We start from the raw sequence: 17019 nt of genomic DNA on the forward strand, positions 1-17019 counted from the left end.
ATTTACTGTGTGGCTAAAAGTATAAATACAACCAACATGATCATACATCAAAATATTTAAATTTTATTGAAATGCATGTTTAGATACTTTGACATATTTACATTGTTCGGGAAAAAAAAATACACCATGTTTAAAATTGATAAAGACAACACAACAAAACCACAGAACGTAAAAAAAACCACACTGTATTCTGAGATGAAGGAAATATCTTACAGGAAATCATCTCATAAATATCCAAACCACACAACTAATATTACAGATTAACTCGCCTGTCTTGCGTCCATAAAATATCCATATATTTGGTCAAAACTTAAAATGAGCCATTCATCTGTCTGTATGAAAACAAAAAATATAGAAAGGCCACTGGCAAATTTCACCTGTTTCTCAAAGGACTTCTGTCAGTTGGCATTTGCGAAATGTTTTGCGTAAGTGTTAATATTTTTGTTTTATAAATAAGGCCGAAAGCGAATCCAGACAAACAAAAAACGCATCACGCATTTTAGTTTCACTACTGATCTACAGTCAGCTCTACCGTTATTTTACGTAAGACTGTTCAGTTGCGTAAGTCTGACACTGCTCAGATCTCAACTCTCGTGCGTCACTTAAATTCACCAGTTTACATCGACAAAACAATTTAAGCTGGGAAAAGGCACCAGTGTTTCGAAGTGGTATAAAGAAAACAGGCTTCAGCTTAAACATGAGCAGAAATGAAAAGACACTTTGACGCTGTGCATCAATCTTTCCATTGTGACGTCGAAGTCTGAAACCGAACTGTCAGTTAAGGCCATGTCAAAGCATTAGAAATCCCTAAAATTATCTTATGTTCCCTAACAAACTTGTGTTCTCACGAACGCAGCACATTTATTTCAAAACCATTTTATTTAGTACGGTCACCAGGCCTCAGGAACTACAAATTTTAAGATTTTCACCAAAAGTTTTATGAATGATTTACGAAAATCGCTCTGCTTAAACTCTTATACTTCAACAATTTTACTTAAAAATTCTGGTCTCGTAAATGGTTTTACCAACAATTTGCATAAATTTGTTAAGCATGAATTCTTACATATGGTTTTACGAAGCAATTCTCCAAATTAATTTTGAACAAATTCACGCAAATAGATGTAGGAAACTACATTTTTTTAAATCTCAAATTATGATGAATGGATTTATGAATGAGTTGTGCAAATTCGTTCCACTCAAAACCTCAAGTAATTTTATGAACGATTAACCCAAACACAATTACAGAGTTTTGCAAATTAATTCCATAACTTTGTTCTAGGAAAACTCTTGAAAGTAGTTTTAGGGAAAGATTTACACAATTTTTTGACTCAAATTCTTATGATTGGTTTTACGAATGAGCTACTCAAATCTGTTTTACTTAATCTAGTAAACAGTTTTGTGAATGATTTACTTACATTCGTTCCACTCTAAATATTTGAAAGCAATTTTCCGAACACTTCACACAAATGCTTTTAGCTGATATTCTTACGAACGAATGACTTCTCCACGAATCCTTGCAAAAAGTTTTAAGGAATGATTTACACCATTTTTCGACTCAAATGGTTTTACGAACAAGTTACACCAAGTTTGTTCAATGTTAATTTTTTACGAAAAGTTTCACGAGTAATTTCCACAAATTCAATCTGCTTGCGTTTCTTTTATGGATTTTGTTATTTATATGTCATTGCTCTGCCCTTCTGATAATGGGAACACACTGTGTTCTGAAACATTGCTGACCAGGATAATGTCCCTGAGTGAACTATGGTAATGAAGATCTACACAGTCAAAACTGAGCAACAAAAAAGGAAAGAAAATTGGCAACAACAACAACAACAAAATAAAAATTGCCTTTGGACAGAACCATCATTAAATATATGTTCTTCTATAAACATTTCTTTAAAAAGTGGTGCTCTATTGGTGATTCAGCATGTCTTAATCATGGAGACTTTCCTTCCTGTCTGTAATTTCCATAAACCTTAATTATCAAACTCAGGTGTATTTAAACGAAACTCTGCAGAAAGGTAGAGCTCTAGGTGCAAAACTGACCGTGTCTCCGATATAGCTTTGTGTTTCAATAAATGACAACAGCCTCCATGCGCAGTTCGTTCCTCAATGGGGAATAGGCGGAGTGGCCAATTCAGCCACATCGAAACTCCCGATCACACGTTAGTGTCCTGTAGGAGGGGCTCTTTGGCCTCTCCAGGTGGGTGGGGACTGTGCGAGTGGCCGTGGGGTGACGTGTGCTTCTTCCAGCTGCCCGAACGAGCGCCTATATGGGGGTGTTCAGGAATGAAAAGTGCCACCAGGAGCGCCAGCAGCACAGAACATGCACCGAAGAGGAACGGCGGTCCCGGGATTATTGCATTCTGTAAGGGGAACACGATAAACACAATAGTGAAAAACTTTCCAAAAACTACAGTCTACAGTGAAGGCCTATTTAGATACAAATTTTCGAAACTAAACTAGGCGCAATTACTTTTTAGAATGCATCTCTATAAACTCTGTTACTGTGATAATTCATTCATTTTTACATAGAGAGGCTAGACTGAGATTTGAATTGCTTGGATAACTAAAATTCTAAGAATTTTAGCGCTGTTTGAATTCTAGCATGTATTTTTAAGAATGATTTTAATCGATTCTGCCTGGAATTGTTTTACAAGCAATTTTAGAAATTGGTATCAAAAAATTCCTTCAGGTATTAATTTATGTTTTTTCAGAAAACAAATTCTGAAACAATTCAGATTTTTTTTTTAGTACAGATTTGAATACAAATTGGTTCAAATTAGACAGCTTTGATTTCTTAAGAATTGTTCTACAAGCAATTTACAAATTCTGCAATTTTACAAAGTTTACACAAATTGGCTCTGCTTAATTTATTTATATATTTATTATTACGAATAGATTTATGAACAATAACCAAAAAAACAAATTCTGTTTGAATTCTTGCAAATAGTTGTATTCTACTTGACTTTTAAAAAATTCTATGAACAACTTTTCAAAATTTCATCATCTACACATTCTTACGAATAGTTCTTCAAACAATTAACAACAAAAGTCATATACACAAAGGTGTAAATGACTTTCATCTTTCAGACAAATCCAGTCGGAGTTATATGAAAAACTGTCTTTGATCTTTCAAGTTCTATCACTGCTATCAGCGGGTGTTGCACTGTTTCAGTCCAAAAGAAGTTTAATAAAAAGTGCCCATCCATATACACCTAGGATGCCTCAGGGGTGAGCAAAAGGCAGCCTAATTTAAAATTTTTGTGTGAACTAAGCCTTTAAAACTTGTTGAGGTTTTTTCAATTAAATTATGCAAATGTCATGAAAAATCTTTGCAAAGATTTCACACTTCACAGCGTTTAGTACAGGGGTCTCCAATTCTGCTCCTGGTGAGCTACTGTCTTATCAGGGTTTGAGACCCCTGGTTTATTAGCATCGGCCTTCGACATTTTTACAAAAACCTTAGTGTCTATTATTAAAAACATAATTATCCATTAAAATAAACCTAAATTGTCAGTAAACAGCAATCAGCATGGTTCAGTTCAATTCAACAATGTGTGGTGACTTACCTGTTGGTGGTGATCTTGGTGATGCGTTACATCCGGTTCTTTCCCTGGAACTTTGTCCAACTCGACATGAAAGATGTAGAAGATGAAACCATAGAGAGCCGGACCCAAACCGCTACACAGCCCACGGATTCCCGTAACCATACCCTGACCCACACCTACAGAAACAAGAGCTTTACAGTCCGCCTCAAAGAACAACCCTGAATCTGTAACATCAAATAACTCAGGAAAACCCACCTTGTTGATCCGGATCGGCTGTGCGGGAAATCAGGGAGCTAATAGCAGGGAACGTGATACTAGACATGCCGGCAACAGCTCCAGCTGCCCACATCATCCTGGAGAAACCATGCGTTGGACAAAAGTTGTAACATTATTCTTAAAGCTACAGTTACGTTATTCTCTTTATTTTGATCCATTTTAGAAAATAAAACCTAGGCTTTCGATCTTACCAAGGCTCCGATCCGAACCCGTACCAGGCGAGCTGCAGAATCTGAAATCCCAGTCCCAGCAAAATTGTGTTCTTGTTCCCGATGGAACGCATTAGAAAACTTAATACTACGGTCTGTAGATGGGGGAAAGAGCCACATTTAACATAACTCACATTAAAAACTAATGATTAGTAGGTATTTAACGGGAAAATACTGACTTGTGCAATAATAGACAGCAATCCTACGACAGCGATGAAAGCAGCGACACTTTCAGGTGAAAATCCCATTATCTGCATAAGAGGATCAAACAATAAAACTGACAGGATTTCGATAAACCAGACTTGACCCAGTAAACAATTAATTAAAGAGCGAGTTAAAGGTTAACCACGGAGATAACTGAAATCTCTCTCCTGCCGTACCTGTTGCAGATAGAGGAAGAAGCTGGAGGATTGTCCGGCCTCAGGCAGATAGGACAGGAACACTGTTATACAGATGAGCAGAACCGTCGAGTCCTGACCCACTTTCCTCAAAGACTGCAGAGAGAAACATACGGCCGTCTCAATCAATGCAACACTCTTCTTGATTTAAGAACAGCTCGATCAACAATTTACATTCATCTGTTCTGTTTAACGACTTCATTCTGACTTCATTTTGACTTGATTCATGAATAGTTTACAAATTGGCACCAAACAGTTCTTTCAGATATGAAACTTTTATATAAATCCTCAGCAATTTTACTATTTACTCATATCAATGGCTCTATGAGAAATTAGCTGAGCAGAACCATTGAGTCTTGACCCATCCAACTGTAGAGAAAACCGCTGTTTAAATGTAATTTAGTTGGTGGATATTTAATTGTGCAACATAACTGTACTTATCGAACACATTCAGCATTTACAATTAATCTTAATAATTTCATTTCAAAAGCAATGCATTTAAAAATACTGGTTTTGGTTTTGAGTGTTTTAGGTTTATTTACAAATTGCTACCATTTTAATATCAGTTATTAGTTCATTGGTCAAAAAAATATAATAATAATAATAATAATATCAAAAATAGCATTGGTTAGAATTTTACTATATACACACATACACAATACAAATATTGCTCACAATGTGCTGTACTAATGCAGTTTGAGATGAAAAATAAATTATTACCTCATAAAATTAATATAAAAATAATTAATAAACTTGACTACTACGCTGTTAATTAAATTTTTAGGTATATAAATTAATACAAAATTTAACAACTAAAGTTATAAAATTGCAGAATAGAAATTTACACAGAAAATGTACAAAAGCACATAAAAATGACTAAAATTATAATAATTATAATTAAATTAGAATATAATTTAATATTATCAGTATATAAATAAAAGTAAAAGATAAACATTTCATGATAAATACATTCAGATATCCTTGCAAACTTTAACATTAAACTAATATGAAAATGTTATTAGAAGATAGGGGGAAAAAAATCATAATAAAAACCCTAAAAGGTACAGCACGTACACATGCTTGTATTAACTCTATCAGAGATCTTTTGCTATTCATTCGTTTATGTGCTTTGAGCCCACAGGAGAACCTTAAAATGTGACTTCTAAGCTTGGCAGGACTATATTAACCAATCAAAATCAAGAATAATCTCGTGAGAAACTGACGTGGGAACTCTTCAGAATGAACCACGTGTGAAAACACCTTTATATGACATGCGTCCAGAAAACTCCTTTATGTTGACACTCATGCTTTCGAGGGGAAATGGGCGTAAAAACACTTCTCCACAGAAAACCACACAGGATACGAGCTAAATGTTGCATGGCATCCTCTGTTTTAAAATGCACATTTCCAGCCAACACTCACGCAGCTGATTTAATAAAACGGATAATTCGGTAGATTATTCATTTTAAACGAGCTCAAAAAGGTCAAATCTACTTACAGCGAAGGGGTCTGCTTGTTCCCATGAGATTGGGGCGCCCCAGGACGCCGGCCTCATCTTTTCCGGCAGCGATTCGGGCACGGCCACCAGGATAAAGCAGATGTCCAGCATAGCGATGGCCGAAGCTAGAACTACGACCAGATCGTCTCCGTACATCTGACTCAGATACGCGCCGATGGCCGGGCTGATCACCAGACTCGCCCCAAACGTGGCCGAGACCTTTTGGAGGAAGAACACAGACATTAATACAAAACAAAGCAGCAAAAGGAGAGATGATGATGATGATGGCGTGTTGATGGGTCATACGTACCATGCCGTACGCCATACTGCGCTCATGCTCCTGGGTGATGTCGGCCACATAAGCGAATACAACGGAGAAGGTAACGGCAAACACTCCAGATATAGAGAACACGGCAAAGTACCACCTGAAACACAACATGCATGTGTATTACAAAACAGAAACAAACCGATATATCGGTGAGACCGATATCTGGGCTATTTGAGATTATCTGTATCAGCTTCTAATTAATATTAGAATCAATATTTTTTTTGGTTTAAATGTATTTATTTATCATTTTATTTTGACACAAGACACTAGAACATAATATGAAAAAAATATATATATCAACTTTGTGCAATATTTTAAATAAAATATAATAAGATATCCTTGTTTGAAATGGGTTTGGCTAAAAGAACATTTAGGTTTTGTCTATACTACTAGGTACTTGTATTATTATATTGACTTATTAATTTTCATTGAGTAAAACTAGAGTAAATGTCATCAGTTTTCATCGACTAAAACTAGACGAAAATAGTCATGGATAATTCTGACTAAAATAAGACTAAGATGCTCAGACTTTTAGTTGACTGAAACTAGACTAGACTAAAAAGAGTATGAACGTGACAAACTAATAAAAACTAAAATAACCGCTTCACACCAAGACTAGACTAAAACTAAAATTAAAACAGGTCACCAAAAACAACACTAGTTTGTGAACATCTAATTTGCTTTTTTTTTTTATTAAAAAACAAATACATTAAAAAAATAAAAATAAGATGAATTAATGATGAATTAAATATTAAGTTACTATTAAATTAAATACTATTATTTAAATAACTTAAAAATACATTTAAACTATGCAACTCAAATTTTAATATTTTAAACTGTAAATGCAGAAAAATGTAAACTAATTCAAAATATAAAAAAATATATACAATGGACACAGAAAATAATATATATTTTTAAAAACTCATAACTTGTGTACCTCTCATTGGCTTATTTTTAAATTAAGATAAATACAAAACATAAATCTTTAAAATTTTAGATTAATTAAAAAAGCACATTAAATATTAAATAAATATTAATCATAAAACAAATTTAATAAAAGCAAAAATAAAATAGACAAAAATATATAAAAAATATTTGAAGTTCATTAAAATACAATCAACCTACATTTATATATTTTTTTAAAATCCCCAAAAATGACAAAATGTTACAAATAAACATTATAATAGTATATAAATAATACTAAATTAACCCTTTTTAGAGGACATTCAAAAGATGCATTTCATGATAAATACAGTCATACATCCAAATCTCATAAACACTACATTAAAAAAATAAATAAAAGGTACATTAAATAAAATGTATTTTCAATTTAAATTTCAGACTCATAAATTAAAAATTTCAGAAAACTAAATCTACATTTCCTTTCATTTTGTTCCAAAAAGAAAAAACAGAAACACAACATACCACGGGCTGATCTTCAGTAAAGGAATTGGTGCACATGTGAAGAAGACGGTGAGTAAAAGAAACGACTTCCTTCCCCAAACATCCGACAGAGCACCAATCAGAGGAGCGCTTAAAAACGACAGCAGACCCTGCGAACAAGAACACGCCGTTAATGAATCCTGAACTGGATTATCAGGAACTAAAGAGCATGATGCTACAGATGATACCTTGACCCCCTGAACCAAGCCGTTCATGAGAAACGTGTGTTTCGGGAACGTGTCATGAAGAGCCTGCAGACACACGAGACACAAAACAATATCGGTTATGATGCCCATGCAAGACTTTCCTTCCTGATCATATCACAGAGGCATACAATGGGTTCCTAACACCCCTAACATGAAATAAACGTTACCTGATATGAAAATAATATCTCGATTTAACACAACTTACTCCTAAAACAGGTGCAGTCAGCAAACCCCAAGCGAAGAACTCCAGAAAGATGACGATGACGGCATGATAAACGCTGGGGGAACTGAAGCCTTGAGGCTGGAGAGAGAAGAACCAGAAGTGAAGAAACCAACCACAGGTTTACCAAGTAAGCCAGGTTTATCTAAGTTAGTCTGACTTACTGTCAACTGATGTGATTCAAAACAAGTCTGACTAACTGAAGTAATCCTGGATTGTTTGGTAAACCTGTTTTATGAAACAGCCCCCAGGACTGTTTGAGGCCTAATCTATCAAAATAGAGAACTAGAGATTTTCGTGACCTTATCGTGCACCTGTTTTTTGAGGATTCTGGCTTATTTTGACCCACAGACGAGATAAAACACATCCAAAGAGGAACTAGGTTCAAATTCAGACCTGTTACAACCTACAGTTTTAATAAAAAAAAGAACAACTGACAGCCGGCGAGCGGGACATTTGATAACGTGTCTGCTTCGGTCGTTTCTGGTGACGTGTGAGTGCGCAAATGATCCTCAACTCAACGGGACGGACAACTACAGATGCGAGGAGCTTATTATTTGAGTTTTAGACATTTTAGACAAATTACTGACCTTTAGGATATTTATTATTATCAATGGTTTATGTGTAAGGAAATAACTGTTTTGAGGCAGAATTGTTATTGTTAATAGAAACTATTAAAAATCACTTCAGTAATCGAAATAGAGATTTAAAAAATGTCAAATAATAAATAAATATTAAATGAAAAACTTAAACCAAAATTCAACTGCAGTAAAATAAGCTGAAGTACTAAAAGCACTAAAAACTAAAAATAAATTAAAGCTATATATATAGAGAGAGAGAGAGAGAGAGAGAGAAAGATAGATATAGATGTATATAAATATCTATATCTATCCATCCATCCATCCATCCATCTATCTATCTATAGATATAAACATGAGAAATACGACAAAAGCACATGAGAAAATTACAAATAATGCCTTGGAAATTAACTGAAATACGGTGAAGTACAAAAATTACTGAAACTTAAAGTGAAATAAATCAAGCTTAACAGAAATCTAAACGTAGCTAAAGCTCATAATTACTAAAACTTAAAAAAGAAATAATAATGTTGCATTGAGGACTAACTGAAATATAATACTAAAATGACTACATTTACATAAAAACCTTTAAAAAGGACAAAAGCAGAGAACTAAATTAGTAAAACTACAAATACAATCACATTACTGGTTTACTACCATAAAAATAAAAAATGTAAAAATAGGTTCTTGCAATACTAAGAAATGTTTTGTTTAATGTTTATACTGTTTTGTTTGAACGTCACCAGAACAATAAAGTATATAACTATTTAAAGTTTATCCCTATAAAAAAAAAACAAAGAGAATGTATTATATGTACAGCCATGAGTAATAAAAGCTTTAAACCTGTCTAATGTGTCGTCAAACAACTTGTGCATTAATAAAACCACTCATATTTTTCAGGTTTATGTACAGATGTGATTTATTGCTCGTTACAGGAAGTAAATGCTGATGTTTACAGCCTCGAATGTCAGTACTCATCAAAGCACTTTGTACTTCAGATATTAACACAATACTTCTGTATCGGTCTATTTAAGAGTTAAAGCTTGCTGTGTGAGGTGTTAGCAAGTGTTTGAGTCCAGCAGACACTCACCGCTCCTCCGTCCTTGATGATGATTTTCTTCGCCAGTAACAAACTGCGATTCACTCGCTTCTTCTTTTTCTGGGTCATATTATCATCCTAGTTCTTCACACTGGGTTAAAATCGACTTCGTTTACGCGCAGACGCATGTGTGTGGATGCTGCGTGGGACGCAGAGGAGGGAAGAAGGGGGACTTTGAGATATTTTGGGCTGTTTTCCGTCCATTCAGGTTCGCGTCATGTACACAGCAGCCATTTTCCAGAAGAGAGACGCGTGGTGTGCGTCATGACGTCGGCATCATTCGATTCCGCCTGACCACGCCCACACACAGTGCGCACACGTGGTCAAAACACGAGTTAAGAGCAATTAAAATACTTTCTTGCTTCTTCCAGTATTTCTTAAAAAGTAAAGTGTATTATAGTTTGTATTTATTATTATTTAAGAATTCCCATGTTAACTTTACTTTTTCCTATACCATTTTAACTTGATTTTATTTATCTATATTTATTTATCTTTTATTTTCTTTGAAGTTCACAGAAATTACTCTATGATAATAATACAAATAACGATACTATTATTATAATTATACTACTATTATTGCTATAAGTTGTGTGTGTGTGTGTGTGTGTGTAGCTCAAAGTCTGCAAAGGGGTAAAAAAATTCATTTTTTTTATGTATCACCTTTTATTGAGAAATTATACAACATTTCGTCAAACTTTGATTATTGCCTTAATTTTTTTAAAAAAAAATGTAAAAGGATTTGATAAAATTACATTTTCTAAAAAATGTCAATTTCATCAAGTCAAGACTAAATGTCTACTCAAATGCATTATGTATTACGTATGTTATGGTCTAAACATGTTGAATCCACTCAGACTACCATTTTCTGCTTTAGTCAAAACATTCGCATGTACTCCCTGGACCCCTGCTTCTCAAAAGTTCTGCTTTGTATTGTGCATGTTATTTTTGACAGACATCAGTGTCATTAAATATTCATATGATGTATGAATACATGATTTGAAAAGAGGTGGATTGTTAGGTAATAATTATTTATTTATTATCCAGCAAGAATTCAGTAAAGTTACTGAAATGCTTTTTGCGTAGTTCATACTTATTTTACAGAACCACGGTTTATTTTGTGGTTTAGTTCATATTTGCGTATTTTGATAAATACACTTTGACTTCAGTAAGTGCACTGGATCTTACAATATAGACCCCTTACAATTTTTTGGTTGTAACCTGATGTCTCTTGTGGTGCATGTCCATTAAATCACAAATGCAAAACCGTAATGTTGATGAATTTTATTTTGCATTGAACAAAAGAATGTTTCATGTCACTGCAGTACCATGCACACAAGAATCTGAATTCAGTCCCAATGACAGATCCCTTCAGGTTGAAGATTCCTGATGTTGGAAATATTTACAGGGCAGAGGTGCCTCCCAGTCCTCTAAAACATATTCACATTTACAAGCTATAAACAAACAAAACAACAGACCACAGCACATAAATACCACACACATTACAGTTTCTGTCCTGTAGAAGCTTTAAGAAATCAATAATAAATATGTAATGAACACCTACATTTTTAGGTGTTGTAATGTAATGAACACCTTTTTTTCTCTACAGTCTCAGGAAATTTTCTATTTACTGCAAGAAATAATCTACTGCTAATATGAGTCTGACAACTACTGATAATGTAAAACTGAATTTACAGGCATCCAATACTGAAAGTCTTCACTCGTTTTGCACTTCTAAAATCATGTGCTGAGTCATTCACACAATGCCGTGCTACATTATGTATGTATGTATGTGCCAGCTGCTGGTGTGAACACACTGCATTAATTAACATGCCAATAAGACAAACCAATATGTGCCAAAAAAAATAGAAATGCTGTTTTCTTCTCTGAGATGTTCTTGTAGTATTGATGAATTCGGTTACATATCAAAAGTTTCCAAGGGCCATGACAGTCATGACGCTGATTTTTGCCATCATGTAACTCTTTTTTTGTTACAGAAAACCATGATAATTGTATTATAAAAACAACCATTACACAGGAAAGTAAACCATGAATTTTGTATAATAAGAAGAGCCAAAGACCAAAAACATGGCACCTGTGATTTACAAGAACAATCCTCAGAATGGAAACCATGGCAACAATGTTACTGAAAGTAAATGTCAGACTAGAAACCATGGCAACTGTGTTGTAGGTACAACTGTCAGTCTGGAAACCATGGCAACTGTGTTGTAGGTATAACTGTCAAACTAGAAACCATGGCAACTGTGTTATAGGTACAACTGTCAGTCTGGAAACCATGGCAACTGTGTTACATGTGCATCCTTCAGAAAGAAAGCCATGGAAATTTAGTTACAGGACCGTTTCACAGGTTGAAAACCATGGCAACCATTTCACTGGAACAACCCAAAGATGAGAAACCATGGCAACTGTGTTACAGGAACATCCCTCAGAAAGAAAGCCATGGCCGCTGAATTACAGGAATGTGTTTCAAACTGGAAACTACAGCAACAATGTTACAGAATAACTCTCAGACTGAAAACCATGGCAACTATGTTACAGGAAAATCTGTCAAATCAGAAACCATGGCAACAGCTTTATGGAATATCTCTAGGATTGGAAACCATGGCAATTGTGTTGTAGGTACTGTCAGACAACCGTCAGACTAGAAACCATGGAAATAACGTTACAGAATAGCTCGCAGATTGAAAACCATGGAAACTGAGTAAGATGAACATTCCTGGCAACAGAGTTACAGAACTCTTTTAGAAAAGAAACCATGGCAACTATGTTACAGGAACATCTGTCAGACCAGAAACCATGGCAACAGCGTTAAAGAACATCCCTTAGACTGTAAACCATGGCAACTGTGTTACAGGAACATCCCTGGCAACAGCATTACAGAACAACTCTCAAAAAGGATACCATGGCACCAGTGTTACAAATAACTCTCAGCCTGGAACCATGGCTACTGTGTTGTTGCAGGAACATTCCTCAGACTGGAAATCCTGGGAACAGCTTTACAGAACAACCCTCAGGCTGGAAAATGTAACAATGTAACGGGCCATTACATGCAACAGTGTCAAAACTGATGAAAGGATGTTTACAAAAGAAGCGTTACTATAGTAACTCTGCAGAGGTTCTGTTTGTTTGATGTATTATATAACCTCATCACTTGATGGAGCACGCAGGGGATTTATGAGTGAGCAGATGTGGATGGCCGACAGAACGTTCAGGTGTTTGTGATGTTTCAGGACTGGTTTTACAGCTACACTGCAGTCCTGATCATCATTTTCTTGTCTTTTTCTTCACTCAGTCTCTCCTAAAGTCTTTTTCACATGTTTGTTTGATCCGTTCTCACTCTCTCCGTCCCTCATTCGAGTTTGCTGAGGAAGTCGAGCAGAGCGCGGTGGAACTCACGGGGTTTGTCCATGTAACAAGCGTGTCGCGCTCCTGCCAACTTCACCACGGTGTGATGAGGCAGCTGAATCAGGTTCTTATGGGATTGGGCACCCAGATTGGTGTCTAACTCTCCATATATGACCAGAGTAGGAGTCTGTCATACAGATGAGAAGTAAGAGTCAAAACTGAGCATTCAAATCAAGGAATTCTTAAGTGTGAGATGAATCAAAAGAAATACAACACCTGGATGTCGCGGTACTGCTGTGGGGTGATGCCACGTGTGCCCACGGGGGCGATGGGAACAAAGCCGTGTAGCTGGGCGCTGTGTTTCTGGAGGAACGGCAGGGCGTAATGACCGCTCATAGACGGGCTCAGTAACACTGGTGCTCGCACCCCCAGAGACTCCAGAAAACGTTTCAGCAGGTCCACGCGACTCTGATCCGACTTTACAGACTCTGAGTCCGGAGAATTCCCAAAACCTGAAGAGAAACGAGACGATTTAGTGATCTGCTTTATATGTTTTGAACATATAAAAATGAGCATTTTAAGAACATTAATAAAGGGAATTATAAGTACCGGGCAGATCGAGAGCGAGGGCTTGGTATCCATTGGAAGCCAGCAGGCTGAGGGTGCCCAACTCCTCCCAAGTTTTAGAGGTGAAGGCCTGACCATGAAGAAGCACCAACTGCAGCCTGATGGAGAGGAGATACAGTTGCTGAATCTGTACAGGTATTTAAGAATATATCATAATACTTGTATGCAGAATTTTGTAAGTTAAAAAAATACCATAGTTACTATAGTTTTCATTAAAATACCACTGTCTATCTGTTCATCTGCCTATCAAAACTTCCAAGCAACCAGCCGAAATGCACTAATACTAATCATTTTTGCAGGCTAAATCCAGTCAGTGCGAATCCACACAATTGAGAATTTCGTGTAAGGTCGAAAGGTTAACTTCTGCAAAATTAATAAAGTAAATTGATTTTGTGAGGGACAGCAAGGTTTCTCGAAGAAACACAATTTTTTGCAAAAAAAACACAAAAGTATCTATCAAGAGAAGACAATATTTTGTAAGTGATGCCAAAGGTAACAAGCAAAAGCAGGGTTTCTCATTAAACATAACAATAAAAAAAGAAAAAGGGCCTGTGTTTCTCGAGGGAAAACTATATTTTGAGAGAAAAGAAAAGTTTTACAAGAAAACACAAAAGTTGATCTGTGAACACAATATTTTGCAAGAGAACACAAGGTTCTGCAAGTAAGCGAAAAGTTTATTGGGGAAACATGATATTTTGGCAAGAGAATGAAAAAGTTGTCCAAAGCGAAAGCAAAGTTTCTTGGGAAAATGCAGTATTTTGCGAGAAAGCAAAAGTTTTGCAAGTGAATGCAAAGTTTCTCAGGGTTAGACAATATTTGCAGGTTTTTACGAGGTTGTGCAAACGAAGGCAACATTTCCAGGGAAATGCAATATTTAGCGAGAGAATGTAAAGTTTCTCTGTGAACAATATTTTATTAAAAAAGGCAAACGATTTGCAAGCGAATGCAAGGTTAAATCTTCCTAATCAATATAGGATGGGATATAATTGTGCAGAGAAATTAGTAAATGATTATTAGATAATTTTACTATAACTGTAAAATGTAGGCTATAATGTTGTATTTTCCCTCACAACATTTTACCAAGTTTTACTATGATTAAAACCAAAAAAACATTGTAAATATTTAAACCATTGTAACCACAAATTAAAGGGTTAGTTCACCCAAACAAATTACAATTCTGTCATTAATGACTGACCCTCATGTTGTTCTAAACCTGCAAGAACTTCATCTTCAGACAAATTCACACAAATTAAGATATTTTTGATGAAATTCGAGAGCTTTCTTACCCTGCATAGACAGCAACACAACTGAAATGTTCCCAGACAACAAATGTAGTAAGGACATTGATAAGACAGTCCATGTGAAATCAGGGGTTCAATTTTTCAATTTTACAAGAATACGTTTTTTGTCGAAAGAAAATAAAAATAACAGATTTTATAACTCTCAGATTTAAATATCTTAATTTGTGATCTGAATATGAACAAAGGTCTTACTGGCTTGGAACTACACGAGGGTGAGTAATTAATGACAGAATTTTTGGGTGAACTAACCCTTTAACCATGGTTTTGCAATAGTAATACTGTGGTTATACAAATGGAAATCAATATGCCAAAAAAAAACATGGTTACTATACTTTTACTACAATAAAACTATAGTTAATTCTTGTCAGGGCTGGTACAATGCCTTGCCCCATAGACGTACTGTAAATTCGATTTTTAATGAGTACAAACTGAAGAACGAATCAGATTTAATTCTAAACAGCTTTATGATATAAATTTGGAACGTGCCAATAATGAGCCAAAACTGATGTCTATCTATTCAACTGAATACAGTCATTATATAACTATGGAATCAATCTCAAATGATTAAGTGAGCTGACCTGGGCACGATCTGTCGCCCAGCGCTGTCCACAGGCAGAGCCTCCCTGAAGAAGAGCGGCGGGTCCCCGGGCAGCTGTCCGGTCCTGACCGTGATGTTGACGCTGTTCGGCGGCGGCGGAGGCGGAGGAGAGGCGGCGATCATCCCCATCCTCTGCTGCACCTCCAGAGACGGCTCCATGCTCCCCTGCCGCATGGAGGGCAGCAGCAGATACAGCAGCACTGTGGCCAGCAACACCAGCCCCAAAACCACCAGACGGTTGCGGAAGAAATTCATCGTCTGCGTGTAAACCCATTCAGTTACAGCAAATAAAACAATCACACTGGGTTTAACAAACAGACACGAGGAACAACCATTAATCTCATTAACCACAGCAGATTAAACCCCCAGACTCCATTTTAACACGGTGACATTTAGAAAAATAAATTAATAAATAAATAAAAAGAAAGACATTCTTAAATGCATGACTGGTTACATGAAATACGTGTACATTAAAACTAACTATGCATGATTTTAGTTTTTAGTTGATGCATATAAGTCTAAATAACATCTAAATAACGTCGCTGAAATAAAATGCGCAGACGTGCTGCTTGCTATCCTGCCGATGAACGCAAAAACATGACAGCTACGCCGTGCATTTTGTACTCACCTAGAAAGTAGCTGAAATACTGTAAATAGCCAATAATCGATGAGTGTCTGAAAGTTTGGGACCGATCATAATTCGCATGTAGTGACTGTAGCGCGGCGTTAATGCATCACACACACAAAAACAGTTCCGTGTGGAAACAGCTAAACGTTTGCGATGGTTCCGGTGCATTTGACTCGAGCTCATTCCTGCAGTTTGTGTAAGTTTGTCCTTTCGTGGAATTTTTTTAGAATTGTTGCGAAATTATATATCATGTATTAAGACATGTTACTACACATTTGGACATGCACCGAGGCTCTGAAGAAACATGGTGATGAAAGATCAATCTATACTCTGACTCAACCTAATAATGTAAAAACAAAAATGCAATATAAAATAGTGTAAAATAATATCTATCTATCTGTCTGTCTCTTTAACACATTTGATGCTATTAAAAAATAATTACCATTTGATACTATTACTTGACTATGCTACATAAAATCATAAGGGCATCAATAGTGACGACAACAGAAAACAAGGCCATGGCATAGTTTTCTTTTCTTTTCTAGTCGGATAAAGAGCAAAATAAGTGTCATTGTTCAGCAGAGCTGCGTGTAATATCGTGCCGATGACGTATTGGCTCAGACATGTGGATGCCATATTGCAGTGCGATTCCCAACAGTCTGAGCCACAGCTTCCAGTATTATATTCACACACAGC

General features: G+C 35.8%; 2 protein-coding genes across 2 annotated transcripts; both read right to left on the reverse strand.

The window, feature by feature from the left end:
• Positions 1-43: 43 nt before the first annotated feature.
• On the reverse strand, positions 44-10072 carry LOC113040231 (hippocampus abundant transcript 1 protein-like). The gene is made up of 12 exons (XM_026198556.1): positions 9798-10072; positions 8115-8210; positions 7892-7954; positions 7686-7813; positions 6243-6357; positions 5933-6151; positions 4417-4530; positions 4216-4287; positions 4019-4131; positions 3807-3904; positions 3573-3727; positions 44-2366 (listed from the first exon to the last, which is right to left on the reverse strand). The coding sequence occupies exons 1-12, from the start codon at positions 9873-9875 to the stop codon at positions 2160-2162; spliced, it is 1458 nt and encodes a 485-aa protein (XP_026054341.1). The 5' UTR covers positions 9876-10072; the 3' UTR covers positions 44-2159.
• Positions 10073-11072: 1000 nt separating this feature from the next.
• Positions 11073-16476, reverse strand: LOC113040234 (protein ABHD14A). The gene is made up of 5 exons (XM_026198560.1): positions 16324-16476; positions 15676-15953; positions 13779-13894; positions 13446-13681; positions 11073-13356 (listed from the first exon to the last, which is right to left on the reverse strand). The coding sequence occupies exons 2-5, from the start codon at positions 15948-15950 to the stop codon at positions 13174-13176; spliced, it is 810 nt and encodes a 269-aa protein (XP_026054345.1). The 5' UTR covers positions 15951-15953; positions 16324-16476; the 3' UTR covers positions 11073-13173.
• Positions 16477-17019: the final 543 nt, after the last annotated feature.

This window comes from Carassius auratus, chromosome 22 (genome assembly GCF_003368295.1).
Source record: "Carassius auratus strain Wakin chromosome 22, ASM336829v1, whole genome shotgun sequence".
NCBI classification, from domain to species: domain Eukaryota; kingdom Metazoa; phylum Chordata; class Actinopteri; order Cypriniformes; family Cyprinidae; genus Carassius; species Carassius auratus.